Here is a 22,663-nt window from a genome sequence, read left to right on the forward strand (position 1 = left end):
CCAGCAATATTCGACTCCGCTATAAATCAGCGTTTCTCTTGACTGCATTCATTCTTTTCTTTTGTCCTCCTAACTACTTTATAATTTCTTGAGTATATCGCTTTTATTTGTATATAACTGTCGCATAACTGCTGTATAATACTGAGTTGTCTCGTTATAATATTTTTTTGCACATTGGCCCAAGTCTAGCCGAGAAGGCTAAGGGCCCAGATGATTCGCATGCATTTTTTTAATAACTGTTTGAATAAAACTGATTTTGATTTGATTTGATTTGGCTCCGACTGTCCGACCCTACTTCGACCTTGACGTCAACATGCGGCGACATCACCTGATCGACACCATCACGCGCCTTTCCGTCACTGGCGTTATATCGGCAATCGCTTCCACTGGAATTCGTACTCTGATTCCGCGTGCCCGTATGCCAACGTACTAGAGGACTTTTCAGAGGTCACTAAGCTATACAACCACAGCGTGGTTGCTAAGTGCAGCTAAGTACAGCACATCTAAGCACAGCGTGACCCACCAGATTGTGACGCGTGTTCTGCCCGCCACAGCCCTGGCGAGTGAGCATCTGGCGACTGCAAAGCGCGAGTTCGACCACATGCTTCGGTTGAGTAGCATACGCCCTTCATTCAACACATGAGCCTCACCTCTAGTCTTTGTCCAAGAAAGAACCGGGTGACTGGCGGCCGTGTGGCGACTACCGGGCATTCTAACGTTCCAACGGTCCACGACAGCTTTCCTCTTTCGCACCTCAAAGATTTCACCAGAAATTTCGAGCATCAATTGAGCAGACCGCGCATCGGCGCGCATGAGTCTTCCCTTTCTTCAGAATCTCTCGCTGCTTTCAACTTTGTACGCATTTCTTCAGCCGTCAAAAGAAATGGATTCTTAGCAACAACAATTAAACTTCTGCTTGTGTTCCAAGGAATTCTTCCCAAAAATGTACAACGCCCTTGTAAGAAGCCGTGAATCATGTGCAGTCATACGGCTGATTAGCGCAAAAAGTCTTCCGTTCCATAAACGCGTGCAGGCGAAAATAGTACGGAATATGGTGCTATTAGGGCTATGCAAGCGCAAAACGTATACGATGGTTTATATGAGCAAGTGCAGCAGTCGCACTCGGCGAACGGTCATGCAGCAGGACTCTTCGTCCCCGTCTGTTGTTATTGGCATTTGTACACCGACTTCGCGGTCAGTTTGCGGTTATTGCAGATCTTTCTATCGTACGTCATTGCGAGCAATACGCTGGAGAGACTCACCGATTCTCCCTGGTCTCACATGGTGGTTGTAGCCTTGCAAGAGGCTGTCCAGCAGTAATGACACGTTCTTGTTGTTCTCTTTGTTGGATCTGCCAGCGCTGTAACCCCTGCGGGAAAACGCACCCTTGTCTCATAAGTCACACGATTCAATCTTCCAACGTTAACAAGAACAACGACCAGCCAAATAAAGGGCCCCGAAAGATACTTGCCATTTGTTATTTACAGTAAATAACGGGAAACATTGGCTAACTCATGCAGCCTATGTTTACCACCAACAAAAGACAAGTGCATTTCAGCACAACAGCTACGCACTGCGAGAAATAGGGTCCACGAAGCCGTCAACCTTATCTGAGAACTGGAGTGAGTGGTCTGCCGTGGTGCAAAATGCGAAAACAAAGTATGGGGTTACATTTTCTGGCGCTAGTGTCTGTATGACCTGCATGACAACATGTCAGCCTTACGAGCAAGTCATCATCATCATCATCAGCCTGACTACGCCCACTGCAGGGCAAAAGCCTCTCCCACGTCTTTCCAATTAACTCTGTCCTTTGCCAGCTGCGCCCACCGTGTCCCCGCAAACTTCTTAATCTTATCCGCCTACCTAACTTTATGCCGCCCCCTGCCACGCTTGCCTTCTCTTGGAACCCACTCCGTAACCCTTAAGAACCAGCGGCTACCTCCTCTTCGCATTACATGCCCTGCCCATGCCCATGTCTTCCTCTTAATTTCGACTAGAATTCGATTAACTCGCGTTTGTTTCCTCGCCTGTTCTGCCCGCTCCCGGTCTCTTACAGCTACACCTATCATTTTTCTTTTCATAGTTCGCTGCGTTGTTCTCAATTTAGACTGAACCCTTTTCGTTGGCCTCCACGTTTCTGCCCCGTAGGTGAGTACCGGTAAGATACAGCTGTTGTATACTTTTCTCCTGAGGGATATTGTTAAACTGCCATTGATGATCTGAGAGAACCTGCCATATGCGCTCCACCCCATTCTTATCCTTCTAGTTGTTTCCCTATGATGTTCTGGATCAGCGGCCAATACCTGCCCTATGCAGACGTATTCCCTCACCACTTCCAGCGCCTCGCTATCAATTATCGTGCCTCAATTCACAGGCTAACGCCGGGTGGCGACTCTTTCGCTCAGTGGCCGCTATAGATCACAAACGTGTAGCGCTTTCTATGCACGGTGGCTTACTGACATTGTGGCGCTCATGACCGACGGCAGCAGCGTTGTGGTGAAGAACAGCGGGACCAGCTGTGGAGCCCAGTGCAGCATGCCAAAGCGGACTTGCCAGGCAAGTCAGCATCAAGGCGTGGTCTTTCTCTGGGATGAATGAAAGGACAAAACAAAAGGTTTAATCTGCAATTCCTCCAATGACCATTGAAAACAGTGAGCTTCGAGAGGAATGATCACAACTAAATGTTACTCTATACTACACTCACAATGCACCATAGCGTCCCAACTCGTCAAACGATATACCAAGGATGAAAAGAACCGTCTCTGGAACTCGCGAAGTCATCATTACCCATTTTTTCATTCCATCGACCCTAAGCTCAAATAAAAGCTACCACTCGGGCTTCCGCGTCATCTAGAAACAGTTTATCATCGCCTTCGTCTTAATGTTGCGTTTACGAACAGTCTACGATACCGCTTTAAGCAAGCAGACAGTCCGCATTGTGACAACTGCGGCTCACTTGACATTGTGCTTCATATTCTTCTCGAATGTTCAGTGTACTCCAACGAACATGCGCGATGTGAACCATGCATCCAGTCCGTCACCGAAGTGCCACTCACAGTGGACTCTATATTAGGTCCTTTAGGCTGCTACAGACAGCAGTGACGTGCAATGATATTCTTATTTGCCTATTTAGATGCTATCGGTGTTTTAGACAAACTCTAAATTGCCGAACACTTGTTCACCCTGCTGTGCATGCTCAGAACTTCGGCTTCATTCAAAGTAGCCATCATGCAGTGAACTATTGCGTAGCAACTCTCTTTATGACCGCACTCTTTTTTACTACCCTTCTTCCATCTTTGCTCCCCTATTCCGTCCCCTACGCACGGTACCATGCCAGCGAATACTCACGCCGGCTAAAATCTCTACTTTTCATTAATGAGCTCTCTCTCTCTCTCTCTCTCTCTCTCTCTCTCTCTCTCTCTCTCTCTCTCTCTCTCTGTAATGTGGCGGAAAGAGCCATACGTCTCGGTGTCTGTCTTAGTTCCAAGAATGAAATACATCATTCACGCGTGCTTCTTCCTGAGCTGAAGGACACACGCGAGAAACTCAGCGAACGTGCGTCGCTTGAGAGAAATAGACCAATGCTTTCTAAGCACTGCTTATGTCGTATGTGGCGTCGTGGCAAGAGTTGTGGCATCTGGGATCGCAACGGTAGCCTAGTAGTTTGAGTATCCGCCTCCCGTGCGGGAAGTGCAAGGTTTCGATTCCCATCGCCACCGCGTACCGTCGGCTTTCTGTTGGGTACGACCTTTCCCGAGGGCGCATCTCTTACCCGCCCCTCCCCTCCTGTCCTGCCCACGGCTCCTCTGGGATGAAACGCTCAAAAAAATCGGTCAAACCTTATGCTTGTCATAAAACACGTTAGGCATGACGTTATTTAGTTAAGTTGACAAAGCTTCATTAGTATAAAATTATCATCACCGAGTTCTGGCACCTCCCCCCCCCCCCCCCCCCCTACTGATTTTCGTTTGCCGTGAACACTAGTAAAATATTTGAGCACAAATTAGATTTTTTTTTATTGACGAACACAAGCAACCGGACATTTTTCAGCCGGCGAGTACACTGCATCCTACCACTACCCTCCGAAAGCTAATGGGCGCGCGAGTGACGAAAGCTTCCACACGGAGCGAAAAGCACGGAGTACGAAGTATTCTGCATCTTAGTAAACTAATCAATTAATCGCCTATAGTCTGCAAAGTTGAGGATGACGAACCGTGTAGAGGGGGGCGCCAGGTTGTTATGAATCTTCTCAATATCAAAACGATTCTGTGATTTAAAGCTTGTAAACTAAAGTATTAAGTTCTGCAATTTCAGGCCGATGAAAATCGGAGAACTCGAGCGTAGTGGCGTTTATTCGCGGTCTAAACTTGGCTACAGATACCGGCTGTCTGACCTGCGACCCCGTAAAAAACAGCAGAAAGCCGTAGCCGCTGAGCGAATTATAGCCGCTGTTGTTCATGAGTTGGTACATGCTTTTTCTGAACATTGTTTTGCTACTAGTAAGTAGATAGAGACAAGCACTATAGATCTTCCCCGGTCAATATTTATTATTTTTGCAACACCAATGCGATGCAGAGGTTTTGTGTGTGTGCGTTCCCAAGCGATCATCTTCCGATTTGTGCCCAAGGTCTGCTGCATCAGCAGAACACTTACAGATCGACGCACTCGACTGGGTGCGGTAATTGTTGAAATCTCCTTTCGTGCGGAAAAGTCGCAATCGTGGCCCACTTCATTTGGCTTGGCCGCTGCTACGCCTCAACGGCAAGAATTTTCTGCTTTCTCTCTTTTACCTCCCTATGCTGCAGTCAATAAGGCAAAAATGCCTAGAATCAGGCGTAAAAGCACGGAGCGTAATCTTTATGTCTGCGTCGCAAATAAAATAGGCCACAATGCCATGCTGGTGGTTACACATAGCTTTTGATGATGTTAAGTTTTCTATTCGTCGAAAAGCACCTTCTTTGAAATAGCCGAGCCATATTGGCAGCCTCGAAGCCGCTATAAAAGGAAAACAAAAAATTTACAGATGCTCAGATGGTCTCAAGCGATGAACCGAGTACGCAGAATGCGCTTTTAGGGTCGTGCTTTCCTATTTGTTGCCTTTCCATTTGATTATTTTCTCTTTTGCCGCATCCATTGTCTGAATATGCGCCGATTAATTTTGCTTTACCTTGGCTGGCTTTTATGTCTCGCTAATGATTTTATGCTTTACATTAGATGCATTACACACATTTCGCCTTACTTGGTGAGCCACGTTGGATCAGCCGATTACGCGAGCTGGCTTTCGGCGCCGCTTGCCATCTTCGCGCACACGACGCTCACATGGGGGCGCCACTTCACCGCCTCTCTATCTCGGCAGGTGCGGATTTTTCCTCTAATCTCTCATAGGGGAGGGGGGTTATTTTGCTCGGTTCGCTACAGACACTGGACGCTTCACTTGGCGGCCACGCAGAGACACACGCCGGCATTTTCGCCCAATGGCACTTATAATGCTTACGCAGTAAAACAGTGCGCCGTGAGACGTGAGGTTTACTAATGTGACGACAGAAAGGAACGCATTGATCGCAAAGAGCACGGTTCAGGCCAGACTAAAACCAAAACAGCTGCTCAGTGGGACAAGGGCGAAAATGAGGAGACAAGCAGAGGCAGGGCGTTTCTCCCCCTCTTAGTCCTTCTCCAAATACCAATATATTTTTGTTCAGAACCAGTTATCGCACGGGAAACCTACTCTGCCCATTTCCTCAAAGCCAATTTTCATTCCAACTACAGCGCGCCAGGGGAGGTCAAAGTACCAGCGCCAGTAAATCGGGTTTCCCCTGCAAAGCATGCACGGGTATCGATGCTGAATGTCTGTTTTAGGACCCCTGCTCTTCAGTTTATGTATTAACGACCTAACGCAACTGTCTTTAAATTCCATATTGTACAAATACGCGAATGATACAGTGCTACTGCTGGCAGATGCAGATTATCATGACGGCTTGTATTTGATGCAAAAGAATGTGGTTTCAGGAAAATTAAATTTTTTGAATGAAAAAAAAAATTCATTCGTTTTCACGACCCCTGTCGAAAAATATACCATTCAACAACAGTGATCAATGTACGAGGCCATCCTGTGCCAGACTAAGGTCTTCCTTTCAGGTAATAATGGTCTCTGCTATTATATTCAGATTAAGGTTGACATGTAATCGACACTAAAAAAATTCTTTTAGAGGTACCTTGAAGACTCAATATTTAGATACTTCATCACAGTATATGGATGGGCCTCGCAATACCGAATAAATGTATTAGATACTGGCTAACATAACACGCAATATCACATACATGGCAGGAATAAACTATTGTGATATATCGGAAGTAATGAATAGCTTGTCCGTACTGTCCGAGAAAAAGTGTTATAGTTGATAGTGCAAAAGAATTTATTTCAAAATATATTTCAAATAAAAAAAAAACTCAGAGAGCTTGATTTCAGAATAACGGAAGAATTCGTGAGACGCGAATTTTTTTACGAAATATGGCAACAGGGCAAGACAATTGTATGTATCTCATTATTTCAATAAATTTTCGTTGCAGCGTCAAATAACCCGCCGCGGTGGCTCATTGGTTACGGCGCTCGGCTGCTGACACGAAAGACGCGGGTTCGATCCCGGCCGCGGCGGCCGAATTTCGATGAAGGCGAAATTATAGAGGCCCGTGTGCTGTGCGATGTCAGTGCCCGTTAAAGAACCCCAGGTGGTCGAAATTTTCGGAGCCCTTAACTACGGCGTCTCTCATAGCCTCAGTCGCTTTGGGACGTTAAACCCTAATAAACCAAACCAAACCAAGCAGCGTCAAATAATTTTAATAGGCAGAGCGAAAAACCTGATTCTGGTTGGGTTCTTCTGAATATAAACTCATACAAGTACCAGATTTCGACAATTTATTATAGTATCTTTTATTGACATGTTTAACTTGAAAGCTCTCTATAAATTTTATCTGACCTCAGTAGTGCGTGCTAAAAAGTGATGGTGGTATTGCTTCGTAATGTTGTTTGTATTGGTTCAATATCACTTTTAAACCTGTGTGTGTTTACAAAAAATGATAAAGTAGGAGAAATCGTATATATCGTGGGAGGGAACAGCGCGAAACAAAACGACGGACAAAGGAAGAGGACACAAAGACGAGCGCTGACTCGAAACTGAATTTTTTATTGAAAAATTATGTATGTATGTATGTGTTATAAATTATTGAATGCATCTGTACTGCACTCTCACTGGACTGCCCTGACCAGCGTAAAAAGTTTCATTTATTCTCTGGGCAAGGAAGAACAATTGTATATATGGTGCAAAATAAAGAAATTACAAATTACAATCACTAAGAAATGGTGCTACTGGTGTTGTTCTTATCTAGACTAGTCCTAAAGAGACCGTTAAATTATATTCATTGAGGTTACGAAACATGCACGTGCTATCGGTATTCCATCCCTCGTCACCATATCACAAATATTTTTAGCTCACTTCACTGACACCAGATATGATTAAAAATGATGTTCCTCCTCTCCCCCATCAGCTCATACACGCGCACTGGCCAGAAAAAAATAAACAAATAAAACAGATCAGGGCTGCAGCCCTCCGCGCCCAATCCCGCCGACGTCAATTGGGTACGCCCAATGTGAATGCGCACCCAGACTGCCCATTCAAGTCATCCGGGAAGGAGTGGCTAAGAATGCGCGGTGAAGTGTCGCCCTAATCGGAAGCCAGCAGCAATTTTTTTATTTGTTAATTATCAAATCTAAGCAGAGCTTTCAAATTTGACTCGCATACTCAGAAAGGCCATCTCTAAGATTTGCTGCTTTAGAACATGACCATCAATATTGATTCAAGGTCCCATTAAGTGTTTTTTTTTTTTCGGTTCTTGAAGTGGCTCGCCCACTTCATCCTAATGGTGGAGATAACCTCCACGCACATAGATGGAGCGTCGTGCGAACAGAGAGAAATCGTTTCGCTCAAATTCGAACCTTTACAATCGAATCTCCATAGAATTTATTTTATGCAATCAATCAAAACTAAATCACGGAGAATCGTTACTTCGCAACTTGTGGATGTGGAATCATACGCTCAAAGCTTCAGTGTCAATATGGGTTACGGGAAACTCCACCGTGTTAATTAAATAGGGGTACCATCTATGCTTCACATTAGTCGCATATATGTCAGCTACGCTAATTTCCTTGCACACCCACCCCCTGGAAGGAGGGCGTGCCCTATTAATTCGGAATGAACTTTTTCTTTCACACCCTGGAGAATTTTCGCCATCTTTTTTAAAAGATGGCGAAACTTCAACGACGCAAAAAAAAATTAAAATGACTACCATTTCTCTTCTACACTCAACCCACCGTCCGGAAAGTTTATACATCCCCCTAATTTCAGTTCCTGGGAAACCCCTGGTCAGCTGCGTTGTGAACAGCACCGCTGGAAATGGGAAATTTGGCGCTGAATTCTCAAGGGCGTCCGCACGCTGCACCAGAGTGGGATGGGACAGTGGTTTGCCTGCGGTGATCTTGATTACCATCACAGCCGAGCTCACGGACGCGAGTCGTTCATAAACCCTTATACTCCGTTTCATACATAGCAGGCAACGCTGCGGAGGTTGCTGAAGTATTGCGTCCGCGAAACTATATTACTCCGCCACGTATCATTCGTTCTTCTCGAAACTCCGGTCATTGTTTGGAAGAATACAAAAAGCGGTATAAAACGATGCGGTGGCATTGAAAATCCAGGTCGAAGCTGTGAGGCGCTCAGTGTTCGGGCTCTGTGGCCATAATTTTCACGGAGAGTGAACTACTTTTTGAGCGCGGATTTAGTAGAAGCGATTCGCCCTACCAACCGCGTATCATACCGCCACGTGTACTTTTTGCTTCTCGTAATCTCGACGAGTCGCAGGGCGAAAATGTGGCAAGTGGTAAAACGAAGTCCGGGAGGTGCCAGTCGCGGCACTTAAGATTTGTCGCTACGAACTATGCTTGTGTTCGCTGTGGTTGTATGGCGAACTACTTTTTGCGTGCGGACTCAGCCTGCGCAAACAGGAGTGCTAGCTTTGGCAGCGTTGCCTCCTATGTATGAAGCGGAGTGTGCAGTCGGGGACAAAAGTCTCCGGACCACGTGTTCCTCAAACGAAGCTTATAGCTCTACTATCACACAGCGGCTGGCGACCGCACTTGTAGAGATGAGATCTCTACAAGTGCGGTCGCCAGCCGCTGTGTGATTCTGTACGGAGCTATCAGCTTCGTTTGAGGAACACGTGGTCCGGAGACTTTTGTCCCGACTGTACGTGCAAGCATCACCCAAACATAAAAAAGCCGTCGGTAAAACTAGCGCTGTTTTGTTGTTTTACTCTTCATGCTTTAAATTCCGCCTTTATTCCTTTCGTGCAGCGTATTTCCGAGGTTTCTCTTCTTGTCTTTTTCCTCCTAATACACCGATCCCAGAAATAAAAGCAGCCGTTGGTAGTCAGTACTGATGTCGTTCGTATTTCTATCCTTTGCTCTTTTCCTTTTGTCCCCTATTTGTGTTGTTTCCATAATACATTGAGCCCATTCGCCCAGCTTGATAGTGCGCGCGTACAGGGCCGTATATTCGTCTTCATGACGCTGTTCTTGAAGCCAGAAAGTTGCTCGCAAACAAAACGGTTTCCCAGTAAGGTGTGCGAAAAGCGCAGCGCCGGTACCGGCAGTTCCCGATTGCAGCAGAGCAATGTTGAAAGGTACAAGTCTCTAGTGTCACCTCTTCGCACCCCCCCCCCCCCCCCCCCCACACACACACACACACACACGCGCGCGCACATTTTTTTTTTTTTTTTCAAACACTAAAAAAATCAGTGTTTCTTCCAATTAGCGCCGTTTGTTCACTCAATTACAAACGAGCAGCATTTGTGCCCGAAGCGATCGGCCCCGACCCCTTGAGTGTCGGCGCTCTAATTGGCGCTGTCAACGCCCCCGAGCTCTGGTTCAACGAAAAGCTCTGTGAACCAGGCCCGAGCCTGTCCTTTGTCTCTGAAGCACGTCGTCACGCTGTTATCGCTGGCTCCAAATTATTTGCGCGCGATATTATTTGCGCGCTGGCTCCAAATTATTTATTTCCTTTACTTGTTATAAACGTATGCAACAACTAAGACTGCAGCGAACGTCGACGGGATCCGTGTATTCTGCTGTTATTTAACGCTAGGTTCTTTCCCTCCCCTACATTTTCCGCCGCCGCCGCCTCTGCCTCCCATAAAAATGCTTATCGCTTCACAATAAGAGCAAATACAAGTTTTTCAACGATCTCGCATCCGAACTTGCAAGTTGAACGGTTTATTCATCTCACTTTCCGTTTTATTCTTTTAGTTTTTTTCTGATTTTTTTTTCTAAGCCGTGGGCCACTCAGAGCTTGGATTGTACCCCGGATCCTTGCTACAGAGCTGGAGAACACTGTTTCATTGTGAAGCATTCTTTACCCTTTTTTAATTCTCTAGTTGCATTTTCCAAAGTCTGGTGTACAGCACGAATCTCTCGGTGACGCGCAGCGTTGTGGAAGACGCAATGAATGGCCTCTTTGCTGCGAGGACAATTCGCTTAAGTAGTCCCACGGGTGAGACAAATGGCACTCGGAGGTTGTCCCAACTTGAAGCCACAACTCTTGCGCTTATGGCACGCGCTATCGTAAAAAGAGAAGATGCAAAAGTGCAGAGCGACTCGGCTCTTGTCCAACAAATGCTTAAGAAAGCGCACGCCATCTTTCGAAGGAGTTTTTGTTATTTCCCCGTACGTAGGGGCTCGTTTTGTTCGCCTAGGACAAAGCTAAGGCCTCCCTTATTATGACAGGCATACAGGCCGTACTGTTAGCCAACTTTCAGTCAAGCTCACTGATCTCCACTAGAAGGTTCCCTCTCCAGTGGGCTACCCTCAAAGAGAGAACAGCGCTCAAAGAATGCCGAGTTGGGCTAGTCGGATGTAGTTCATCTTGAAAACAAAATTCACCGCACGTGGACGAAACAGTGGACACTACCAGCGCTGTCTCGCAACTAAGCTTTATTGTGAAGAGATGGGCATATACCGGGTGTGCCAGCTAAATGTAACCAAACTTCTAAAAAAGGCGAAGTGTCTTAGTCCAGTGAAACCAACTCAGGGTTGTTCATAGTCGAGTGGCCTAGTCTTGAGTATTTTTTCGCTCTTCAATGTTAATTAATTAGTTAAGTTTAATTACCTAACTTTTTAATTATTGACTTCAGGAAGAAAGTGTCAATGGAAAAGTTTTAGATCACCTCGAAAAACCGCTAGTAGTGCTGTTTCCGTCAAGTTGCGATTTACGATTTATTGGCCTTAAAAGAAAGTCACGTGACCAGCTGCTCGCTCACTTCTCTGCCCCAATGTGCACCCAAAGTCTCATCGAGGAGAGAACTTCAAAAAAAAAAAAACGGATTTTATTCTTTAAGGCGCGTCTTGGGACGTTGAAGTGGCACAGTTGTCATTTGGAAGCTTTTTCTTATTGTGCGTGTTATGGTTAAAGGCCGGTAAAAAAACTACTTTACGCAAATATTACTTTGTTGCAAATGTCTCAGTAAGCTGTTTCTCAAAGCGATCTACAACTTTTCCATTGACACTTTGTTCCTCAAGTCAATAATTAAAAAGTTATTTAATTAAGCTTAACTAATTAGTCAACCTTGAAGAAAGAAAAAAAATACTGCAGGCTAGGTCACGCGACTCTAAACAACCCTCATTTGGTTTCAGACGGCTAGGACACCCCGTGTTTTTTAAAAGCTTGGTTACATTTAGCTGGGACACCTGGTATACACTCAAAGAAAGTCGGTGCATGTGCGAAAGGCACGCAAGGCATACAAGTCAAGGACAAACACGACCAGCAAATCCAAATTTGCAGGTCAAAAACGTTGTTTTTGGAGGATTTCGCACAGCAAAAACAATTCCAGACTTTGCAATTTTGCACAAAGAAAGCCACGATGATGAAGGCAGTTAAAATACAGTGGGTGAACACGTTGAATGCCCATAACCTCTGAAAGGACTCGCAATTTTTTTGCCCGCGTCGCTACCTAGGGAGGAATATAACTGTAATCATGAACCTTTCGTGCACAGATACGCACATGGATATATAGGGAAAAGAACGGCTCGTCAAACAATTTCATTTCAAGCGTATATTTTTTTCATTGTTGACATTATAACTTTTGGCATGATTCCCACCAAAGAGTCAAGACACCCGCTCTGTGGAGGGTTCTAAGTGCATGCATTACGCTTTCGCATCACGTTTAGCCAGCAGTGCACCAAGCAATATCGCGATGTCCACGGAGGCCTTCTTGAAATATCTAAAGACAGGAGAATATCCTATATTACATTCACTGACTATCCCTTACTTTTCATTCTTGTCAGTAAGTTGTCTAAAAATACTCTTGTCTCGCTAAGATTTCCTATCAAAATGGCGATTACAACTCAAAACGTAACATCTCCAGAATTTGACTCTTCATTAGTTTTATTTCTAGCACTCGGCTTCTGTCAATACTAACTTAAAGAAAAAAAAGCAACTTTATGCTTACGCATTTCATTGCCAACGTTGAGGCTTTTTACTTTTCGTAATAGCGAATACCTCCATTATATTACACTACCTTGAGTGCATCTCTTCGAACGCCGAAAAGCCCAATGCGTGTTGACAGTTTTATCGTTCATTGAAAAACGACGTATACGCTTTATGCAGTCTTGCACACGTGTGAACTGGCGTCGAATTATACATTCAAAACACACTTATAGTCCACCTTGACATGCACTATTACATTAAATATAATAACCACTTTAAATCCTTGGATTTAGCTAAAAGGGGAGGAACACCTTTTATAATTGAACACATCGTTATTTCTCGTTGTTTGTTTCTTACTAGTACCGTGTATATAGGTCTTTATCTAACAGTAATGACTTAAATGCACGCGTTGTAATGCCTCAGAGCGAATTTTTCTCCGCAAACACGGCAAGATAACTGGAGTCGATGTATCGCAAAGTTAAACCTTCAAAGATCCACTCATTCTAGAATTCTCATGTACGCCAAGCAACCCGTACTCATGGACTCTATTCTGAAGAATTCTATAAGAGTGTTCTCCATGTACCGCCGCATCGTTTCAACTCCTAATAGCCTCAAACCATAAATTTCATTATAACTTTTATACGCTACTTAACCGCATAGTAACAACCTAATCAACGCAAGCCATTCTCAGCCATTTCTGCACTCAGCTTTCATCAAAGTTCAACACGGATTCTTTGCTCCCAGACTTGCGTGTACAACGATCGAAGTTCGGGACGCGGCGAAAGTTTGACGCCAATTAGGAGGACCTAACAAGGCTGCCGCTGTCTTTTACCGCTCACTGGTGAACGGGGGGGGGGGGGGGGGGGGGGGGGGGACCTGGCCTTATCACTGGGTCAATGGGCCGCGCATTCTTGAGCACTCTCGTCGTTCCTGCGACCCAGCTTCTGCGATTCGGCGGGCTAAGGAAGCCGACTCATTAAATGTTATTTTTTTTTCGCCCCGAAAAGCACGTTGCACACTTTATTGGGCTTTTTGAAGATGAAAGAAAAAGCTAAGGCGGGGAGAACAGGGCGGTGCCTTCTTACCGGCTTCTTAGTCATCCGGGCTTACAACTCTTTTGGAGACTATGGCCTCGAGGTCGATGTTGCCCATATGGAGGCTTCAAGGGAGCTCCATACTCTTGTTCTGAGCTTTCACGGGGAGAATAAAGCCTGGCAGCTTATTAAGGGACAGGCCGTAGCCGCGAACATGTAAAGGCTTCTCTTTTCTGCACGTTTCCCTCTCTGCTGCCCTTGTTTCTTTGTATCTAGCGGGATTCTGTTCCAGAAATAGCCACTGTCCCGAAATAAGCACTGAGGCATCTTCTCTGTGTTCAGCGTCATCCTTGCGCTTCGATTGAATACACAGGGATTCGCGTGGAGATAATGCGGATGGCCGCGTGATGCATGCGAGCTATTTCAGAATTACATGCAAGGCTAATTGACATTTAATACGAGTTCCTGTTGTCGACCGGGCCTCCTGGGTAATCTGTTCATTGCAGGGTCAGTTCCAACATCGTCGCCTTTACAGAAAAGTCTGGTTTACAGAGTTTATTCAGCGCATATCGTCACCTCACTTTTTCTGCCATCCATACCTACTCTGTCCCCATACCGTTTCCTACAGATGGTATCCATCACCTACGACACACGTGATTTTGGTATCTGTTAGGTCCCCATTCTGCCTTAGCGTGAAGCCCACATACAATCAGTCCATCTACTGAAGAAATCCCTAGCCGTATAAATGTCACCTGCTGAATGCTACTTGTTTCACACTACTTTTGAGCAAATGTTTGCACTAAGCCCTAAGCTCTGCGGAATATATCAGAACACAGTATTCTGGTTAAATCTAACGAAGCTACCATAAGAACCGCATATTTTGCTCCTTCGAAACTTACGCGTTCAGACAGGGCTACACATTTTTTACGGTTCCCTTGCGAGTGCGTGAGAAAACCAGCAAGAAATTGGTCCCCAGCGACGTCAGAGCAGCTGGCTTTAAACGTGTAAAATCGTTGAAAACTGGCAACAGTGCGTGGGCATCTCTGTCTGTAGTGCACTGAACACAGTAATCTTGTTTCGGCGTTCTTTCAGGTCTCTTTCCGTCTCCTGTTATCTGCAGACAATGCATCTTTTGATTCATACATCTCGCGAAAGGAGAAAGTATATAAACATCTGCTTCTTTGTACTTTGACTCCCATTCTTTGCTTTACTAGTATACGGTCAACAAATCGGTTCTTGCTGTTATTCACGAGCGTCTAATCTGTCGTGTGTGCGTCGTGATATGTCTGCGTACAAGTGCTGCTTATCTCGCTCTTAGACTTTATGGGCTCCCTCTTCTAAACGAAATTCTGGTCACTGTTTCTGATGCTATTTACTTTGTGCACCTTCCCCGAGACGACAAGCCGGGCGTGAAATGGAATCCTTCAAGAGTGGGCTGAAAGACTCAATGAATTCGCCGGGAAGAAATTGAGCCAGCTTCGAAAGTACGAAGAAAAAAAAGACAGCGGCGATCTCCGCAAATAGAAGCGTGAAGGAAGGAAGCAGAAAGCCCGGAGAAAGAATGATTCGTCAGCAGTTTCCTTCCAACGAATACAACACGAACAAAGGGAAGTCTCATTCTGGCGCATCTGCGTTGCAAGGTTCCCTCAGTCTGAGTATTGCTGATCTCGTAACGTGGAAATAAAAGTTAGCAACGGTTGCGTTAGAAATGTCCAGTTCCGTTCCATCACCTCCGGTTAACGTTAAGGGGCACCGCAGGGCTTTCACTTTTTTTTCTAACAGCAAGCAGAAGCTAAGAACTGTTATGATCGCCGACGCAAATCGAAGTATTTACGAAAGGTTTTTAAAAATGTTCCCTCAAACGCGGTCTAATCCCGCTCACCTAACTAAATCTCAATGCTGAGTTCAGATTAAGGTACAGCCTGGAATTTAACTCCATAATGCTGCTTTTTAGGCCTCTCGTTGCGTGTGGTGGTCAAGCTGGAAACTGCACAGGCATTTGGTGTCACTAATGTGGCGGGCTGTCCAACATCAGTCACAGAATAATTATGTACTTGAAGGAAGATGGTTTGCCTCAATTGCAGGAGCCGCACTGCTCCTACACATTTACGAAATTATAGAAAGATAGTTACTATCAAACAGAAAATAAATAAATGAGACCACTGGTTCAAAAAGCAGAATAAAGTATGTTGACGGAAGTCTATTGGGCACTAGGTGCGCTGGGAGTAGTCAAATTTTGTTAAAGCGCCCCTGGTGGTCGAAATCACGCCGGAACCCTCCACTGTGGCGCCTCTTTTAGTGCGAAAGCACTACTCCACCAGCAGTCCTGAAAAGGCTGGTAAGTCTCTGAAGCCTCTGCCTTTTACCTTTGATACTGCTCGACTCGTTTTCGAACACGCGGCGGTGCGAACCGATCAGCTTTGCTGACCACTGCTCGAGAGCACTATGCTATCCCGCTCATGACTCATGTTCACCTGCCCCACTTTCGCTCTGTGCACTGCACGTTGTCGTTTGCATCAAATTTCATCCGTGAACAAAACTTGCTGATGGGTTATCTTTATTTAAACTTGGTGAGTAAGCGAGAGCTTTATTCCCCTAAGTCAAACTATGAGTCTCGTCATTGCTTCAACCACAAGCAGCACTCTTAGCGTCGCCAAATGAATGAAGCTTTCGCTTACACACCAGGTTTAACTAAAGATAAACCACCAGCATTTTTTGTTTGACCTTGGCCCATGACCTTGACCTGACCTATGACCTTATGGGCCACCTTTGCTCAGCATCATAACACCACACCATGGCTCTTTTCTGGTTTGACCTCTAAATTGCTTGAAGGTGCTTTTCAGTTCACCTCCTGAGTGACATGGCAAGGCAATGTCAACATCGAATCGCAGATTACTTAGGTAATCTTCATTAACTCTTATCCCTAACTGTTCCCAAACCAGACCACGGAATACCTTCTACAGGCGGTGAATAGCATTTCCAATGGCGGCCTGTCCGGAACCAGATATTCTTAGCACCCTCTGCTTCGTCACAAGTCTGACCGCTGCTTTGGCCACGCAAGTTCTGCTCATTGTTTTATGCTCCCTTTACTCTTTACCTCTCGCCAGATGTGCCACCGTGAAGCGTCACAGCTTTTCCTACCATAGCGACTACAAAGCAGTTTGTGGGCGTTGGTGAGAGTGCCCGGATAAGATGGCCTCCAAAACCATGTGACTGCCGCTCCGCTCCGTCCCGGGCTGGGTATTAGAAGAACCTCTTCTATCTTATCCTTCCTCCATGATGTCGATTAAACAAGAAAGTTTGGCTAGTTGTTGGTGCTGGGAAACTGGCTGTGACATGTTAGCTAGCGCGAATAAAAAACCGTACAGAGACAGAAAAACAGACGGGACACACGCTACCTATTATTTCTGGCTCCCTCAACTTACTGCTCGTCAAACGTCCCTCCTGAGCGATGGCATGCACTGCTTCCAACTGGGCCTGCTCAGCGCAGCGTGGATCATAGTGCAACATCTTTAGGCTTGGTTTAAGTCTTTAGACTCCAGCAAAGTATTCCCTGTGCGATATACCCTGACAGAGGCAACACCGGCTCAAACATCTGAGAGGTACAAACGACGATCGCAGTTGTGATTTATAGATAGACACTTAGATGTGTGTGCTCGCATTGAAACTAGATAGGAAACAGATGACATACTCGTCGTTTGTTGCTGATGCCAGCGAGAAAGTGGTAATGGGAGTCTGCACAGGGCTAGATAACGCGCCGCAAATCGACCCGAAGTGTGATTCACAAAACGAGAGCTAAAAGCGGTACTCGCTCTGAAGAAACATGCTTCTTGAGGCAGCCAACAGCACGCAGTATTAGTGCGAAAGCACTATTTCGAAGGGTAAACCCCGAGCAAGATCTTGCAGTGTTTGTCGGTTTGCGAGGTTTGTGGGCTTGAGCCGAGTGAAATAAATGAACAAAGATAAATGAAGGCCACTTCGTGAGAGCGCTAGGCTATAGCCGACCACGCCTCAGGTTGTTGTTGTTGTTGTTGTTGCCTTGGTGGCATGGCACATACCCACGACGGGGGATTAGCCAGGGTTCAGTGATTCTCGCGCTGTGCATGGCACATCATCTTCTTCATTAACTAATCCCACTAACAAATTAATATTCGCCCTTCGAGATACGTGCTGGTAGTGACAGAGAGTGTGCGCTGCATGCGTTGGCCCGGACTTCGTTGTGGGATAAACACGGAACTAAAGCAATACGCTTTGGTGTTGACAACATTGCTGTAGAACCATGGCACTGGAGAATAGGCCGCCGGCATACAGTGGGTGAATTGGTATTGACAATGAAAAATTTGCAGACACGCATAACTGACTCTCTGGGTGAGTGGCCACCTCCATCGTGCTTTCAAGTACGTAGTGTCCACCTCCAAGAAACTGCGCTTTCGCACAATATTTCGCGCTTATAAATGCTAAACCGCCAGCCATCTGTTTCATACGCAATTTTTCTCCGAAATCGGCTTAAGTAAAAAAAAAGAACAAATTATTTGCGTGGTAAGCATCGGTCCTAATCCTCACTCTATTCCGCGGTCCCACCACTGGCGATCGACCGAACGTCAGACGAGCGAGCTTGTCTGCAACCGAAATTCATTGAAATTGGGAACCAGCGCTCCCCTGCAATAAAATCGCGCTCCCTTTTCTTAAGAACTGGACCGTGAAAAGCCGGGAAAGACATGGGCTTCGGCGTTAAGCTCGGAAAATATTTTCCCCGCACACGAAGCGAACATGTGTCCCAGTGTTCGCCTTCGCTTTGGTGCTTTTTCCCTCGTGCGTTAGCTTGGTCTTCTCCCGATTTCCACCACGTACCCCTAGATACTTGCCAACGGCCAGGCGTTTCTTATAGGTGCCGGGAAATGGAGCGAGATGCGAACGGCTTTACGTCCACGCACTTCACGCGAACAGGCTTTATGCGTGCGTGCGTGTGAGACATAGTGACAGCACTGTGGTGCAATCAGGCTCGACGCGTTTGCCGAACCAACACGGGACATTCATCGTTCGTGCGGGCGGCATCCATCGGCGCTGCGATGGCCAAGTTTGCCCCGCGCGCCGCCGCCGACCAGCAGAGCGCAAATACCCGAGTCCCCTCTCATCCGCTTCTTCGCCTTCACCCTCCTCGTCACCGGCGCGGGAACTGTGCAAGCATTAAGGCGACGCTGGGCCAACATAACCCAATTGGCAACGCGCCCCGAGTGTCGTCACCGCCGGCGTGTAACGTCGAGACAAAGTCTGCAACCACAAGCGTAGCGCCGTCTTGCGACAGCTGAGGAGGCGTTGCCTAGGCAGGGAAAACGCGGACGAGCGTTTCCCTTTCTCCTTCTTATCTCCCCTTTCCTTTTGCAGAGATTCCTTGCACCAACGACGAGAGAGGAGGAATCTTGTTTCGCAGCTTCGTGACCAAAGTTTACCTTTTGTTTCCCCACCCTCCTCTATTTTGTCCATTATTCGGAATTTGTCAGCCCTGACGCGGCTGTAAGTGTAACCGACACGTGTCCGATTCATGTACCGAAGTGAAGCTCGAAAAAACAAAAACGAAAGCAAAAATCTGTGACGACGAAATCTTCTGAGACGCGTTCGGTTGTTTGCAGTTATCTTCCGTACCTCGTCAATATATTGAAGTGCATCCTCTCTTTCACGGACTCCACTCAAGAGGAATCAACAAACTTTTGGCGGGTGCAAAAGAAAACCAGATAATACGAAGCGTGGGTATGTATACTGGTGCACCTTTTTTTTTTTTTCAGAAGTTCTGCAGTGTTTGTTTCGGGGCCCTACAGTTCGGCTAGCATGGCATCCACAACTCGGCGTATCTCTGGAATGTTTACGAAGCACCTCCCTCCCCATCTCTCCAAGGCTTTGAAAAGTAAGGCGTGCTTCATGGCTCACAAATTTTACAAGCTCTCGATGTGTGTGTGTCCGGTCGTTTGAAGAGTCTTCTTTATTGCTTATATAGTTCAATGAGATCATGCGCTGTAGACTTTGGGAAACAAACTACTGTAAACTGCGCCAAGAACGAAGGAAGAGAGAATTTTATAAGTATACTTATTGCCAACATCAAGAAAAAGAGAACCTTCGACTTCAGTACTAGTTAATGTGCCTAGGAGGCCTACAGGGTCTGTTCTGAAAGTAGTAGGACTGGTTTTTTGGGGGGCGAACGGGCGGACAAGAGGCGGTCTGCGCTTGCAGGATCGCTGAAGGGGGATATTGGGAATGCTGGGGAAAATCGGCAGTCGGCTCTAGGCCGTTCAAGAGAGCAGGTCGCTTGTACTGTGAACCCCTATCGAAACGTCTCGTCACGCAAGATCATGGAGCGTTTACCGGATCAGCAATACGCGATCAAATTTTGTGTAAATCTTGGTAAAACGGGCAAAGAGACTCACGACATGATTAAGGAGGCTTACGGTGACGCTGCCATGGGTAGACCAGGTATTTTTTGAGCGGCGCAAGCTGCTCTGAGAAGGTAAGGAAAGAGTGGAAGACGACGACCGCTCCAGACTCCCTTCGACCAGCAAGACCAACGAAAATGTGTAGCGAGTGAAACATTCACTGAACAGTGATTGTAGGATGAGTATCAGAATGATTGCTGATGACTTGAGTATTCCTCAAACCAAAGTTTTTGAGCTCATGACAGAAAACTTAGCAATGAGGAAAGTGTGCGCGAAGTTGGTGCCGGGAGTGTTGTCAGAGAAAAAGGCCAACCGGAAAGCGATCTGCCAGGATCTTAATCATGTGAATGAAGGCCCTGATTTTTTGCCCAGCACAAGGCGGCAACGCTGCCACGGCCCCCCTACAGCCCCGACTTGGCCCCGCCAAACTTTTTTCTATTCCCGAAAATAAAATCGACGCTTAAGGGGAAACATCACGGATTGGTATAGGCGGCTCAACAGGCCGTGACGAGGGAGCTAAACAGCATTCCGGTCCAGGCGTTCCTGGAGGCGTACGAAAACTGGAAAACTAATTAGCAGCAGCGTGTAGGTGCGGAAGGGTGCTACTTTGAAAAATTTTAATCGTTTTTACTACTGTCATGAATAAATTTTATTCAAAAAAGTTAGTCCAACTACTTTCAGAACAGGCCCTGTATATTCAGGCCCTATACCACTTTTCTAAGGTTTGTGCGCAGGTGTTTTATAGGTAACGCTTATTAACGCAATAGCGTCAAGGAGCCCACGTCGCAGAAAGGTCGGCGTTGTCGTCGGTGTCCGTTGTCGACGTCGGCGTCTTTGACCGTAGCGAAATAAATATATACGAAAAATCGCCAGATGAGCAGCCTACGTAGCAGATGGCTGACCTAAGTAACGTGACCATGGTTTTCGCATGAAAACAATGATCAGATATCCGCTCCTCCTAGGTGGTCGGGTTCTATATTACGTACGGACCCACAAATACCTTGGGATTGTGTTAGACAGAAATCTCTCTTGGAGACCTCAGATAAAGAAAAATCCGTAAGAGGATTGCCAAAGCATCAAAAATTGTCAGGTTCATCGCGAGAAGACGTTGGGGTAGCAATTTGAGGGAACATTTCTACATTGTTTACCGGTTCCAGATAATCTACAGGACCGCAGCGGTGGCCTAGTCGTTTGAACACCCACGTGGCATGCGGGAGGTGAGGGGTTCGATCCCCAGTGCCGCCGATACCCACCGGTGATACAATGGGTACAAGCTTTCTCCTGCCTGATGCTCGGCTTCTTTAGGGTGAAATGCTTGGGGAATGGGTCTTTGACCCTACCTTGAGCAGAAGAAAGAACCCTGTGCCATGGCACTCTTTGGCCACAGATGCCCTTGCGCCATAAAAATTAATCATAATCATCAGATTATATACAGAAAGTGAGAATACCCTGGAAGCCGTGCGGAACAAGTAAGTGCCTTCGGATCCGTCTTCCCAAGGGATCCTCTGCCTCGGGAACAGTAGCAGAAGCAATGTCTCCCGCTGGATGTCATCGCCTCCCAGCAAACTATGCGTATCCATCTCCGGCATGTACTGCTTGAGAAGAAGCACTTCCTACACCGTGTCCACACAACCCGCAGTAACTCTGGTTTCAGCCAAGCTGTGCAACTCCTATACTTGCCTACTATTACTCAGCCACGGAAATTTCTGACTCCGGAATTTCCTCACAGGACACTGTCGCCTCTAAAAATCAAACAGTTCTTACCAGATCCGAATGCGATTAGTCGCATACCACAGGTTGTGCGACTACAAACAGCTCTAACCTACTCAACCGAGAAATATTTGCAGGATGCTCACATCTTCATCGATGGCTCAACTACTCAGCAGACTTCCTCCTGTGGCCTTTACGTGCCCTCATCAGAACAAACGCATTCTTATCGCCTGCAGCGGAAGATATCATCCACGACAGCCGAGCTTCACGGTGTTGAAGAACCCGTCTCCTGTCAATGGGTGATTTTCACCGACTCCAAACCAGCGCTACAATACTCTGTCCAACCTGTTGAAGAAAACCAATCACCAGCCAGTTTCTCCCGACATTGCGTACCTACATCACTTGACTACTGCTGCAGGCCCCATTATAACATTCTAGCCAACGAAAAAGCAGACCAAGCGGCCCGAAAAGGTATATAGCATCAGAAGTGCAATAGGATTTTTTTACAAAATGACAAGTGTCCCATTTGGCCATAAGATATGTCTGTGAAGAAAAGAGTCGGCTCTGGAGCATGCCGTCACACTATTACTCATTTCTCCGCTCAATCGACCCACATCTCAAATCTAGAATACCACCCAATCTTCCACGCCATCTGGAAACTGTTCGTCATCGTCTCAGTCTGAATGCCGCACTTACAAACAGCTTGCGGTGCCGTTCAGTACTAGTGAACCAGGCCACATCGAGACAATTGACGCTCAGTAGAAACGGTGCAACATAGTTTGACTGACAAGCATATGCCGTCGAGCCTGCGTATGTATGGAGCCACTCACCCAAGTGCGTCTAACAGTGGACTATGCGTTAGGTCCCTTAGCCTGCGTAAACCTGCGATCAACTTCCTATTTACCACTTTGATTACGTAGGTATACTCTACAAACTCTGATATCTCCGTAAATCTCACCATCAC

The 22,663-nt window shown here is 46.4% G+C and overlaps 1 protein-coding gene across 1 annotated transcript in view; it reads right to left on the reverse strand.

The window, feature by feature from the left end:
* The window catches only part of LOC149371762 (gamma-aminobutyric acid receptor alpha-like), a 75,414-nt gene that overhangs the window by 25,868 nt on the left and 26,883 nt on the right, over positions 1-22,663 (reverse strand). Inside the window, exons 2-3 of the mRNA XM_089566052.1 lie at positions 2,461-2,585; positions 1,263-1,369 (exon numbers count right to left, since the gene is read on the reverse strand). Coding sequence (XP_089422178.1) covers positions 1,263-1,369; positions 2,461-2,537 — 184 coding nt within the window. The 5' untranslated portion in view covers positions 2,538-2,585. The remainder of the gene's footprint in view (positions 1-1,262; positions 1,370-2,460; positions 2,586-22,663) is intronic.

Source organism: Amblyomma mixtum, chromosome 1 (assembly GCF_055824585.1).
Source record: "Amblyomma mixtum isolate Tamu chromosome 1, ASM5582458v1, whole genome shotgun sequence".
Lineage (NCBI taxonomy): Eukaryota > Metazoa > Arthropoda > Arachnida > Ixodida > Ixodidae > Amblyomma > Amblyomma mixtum.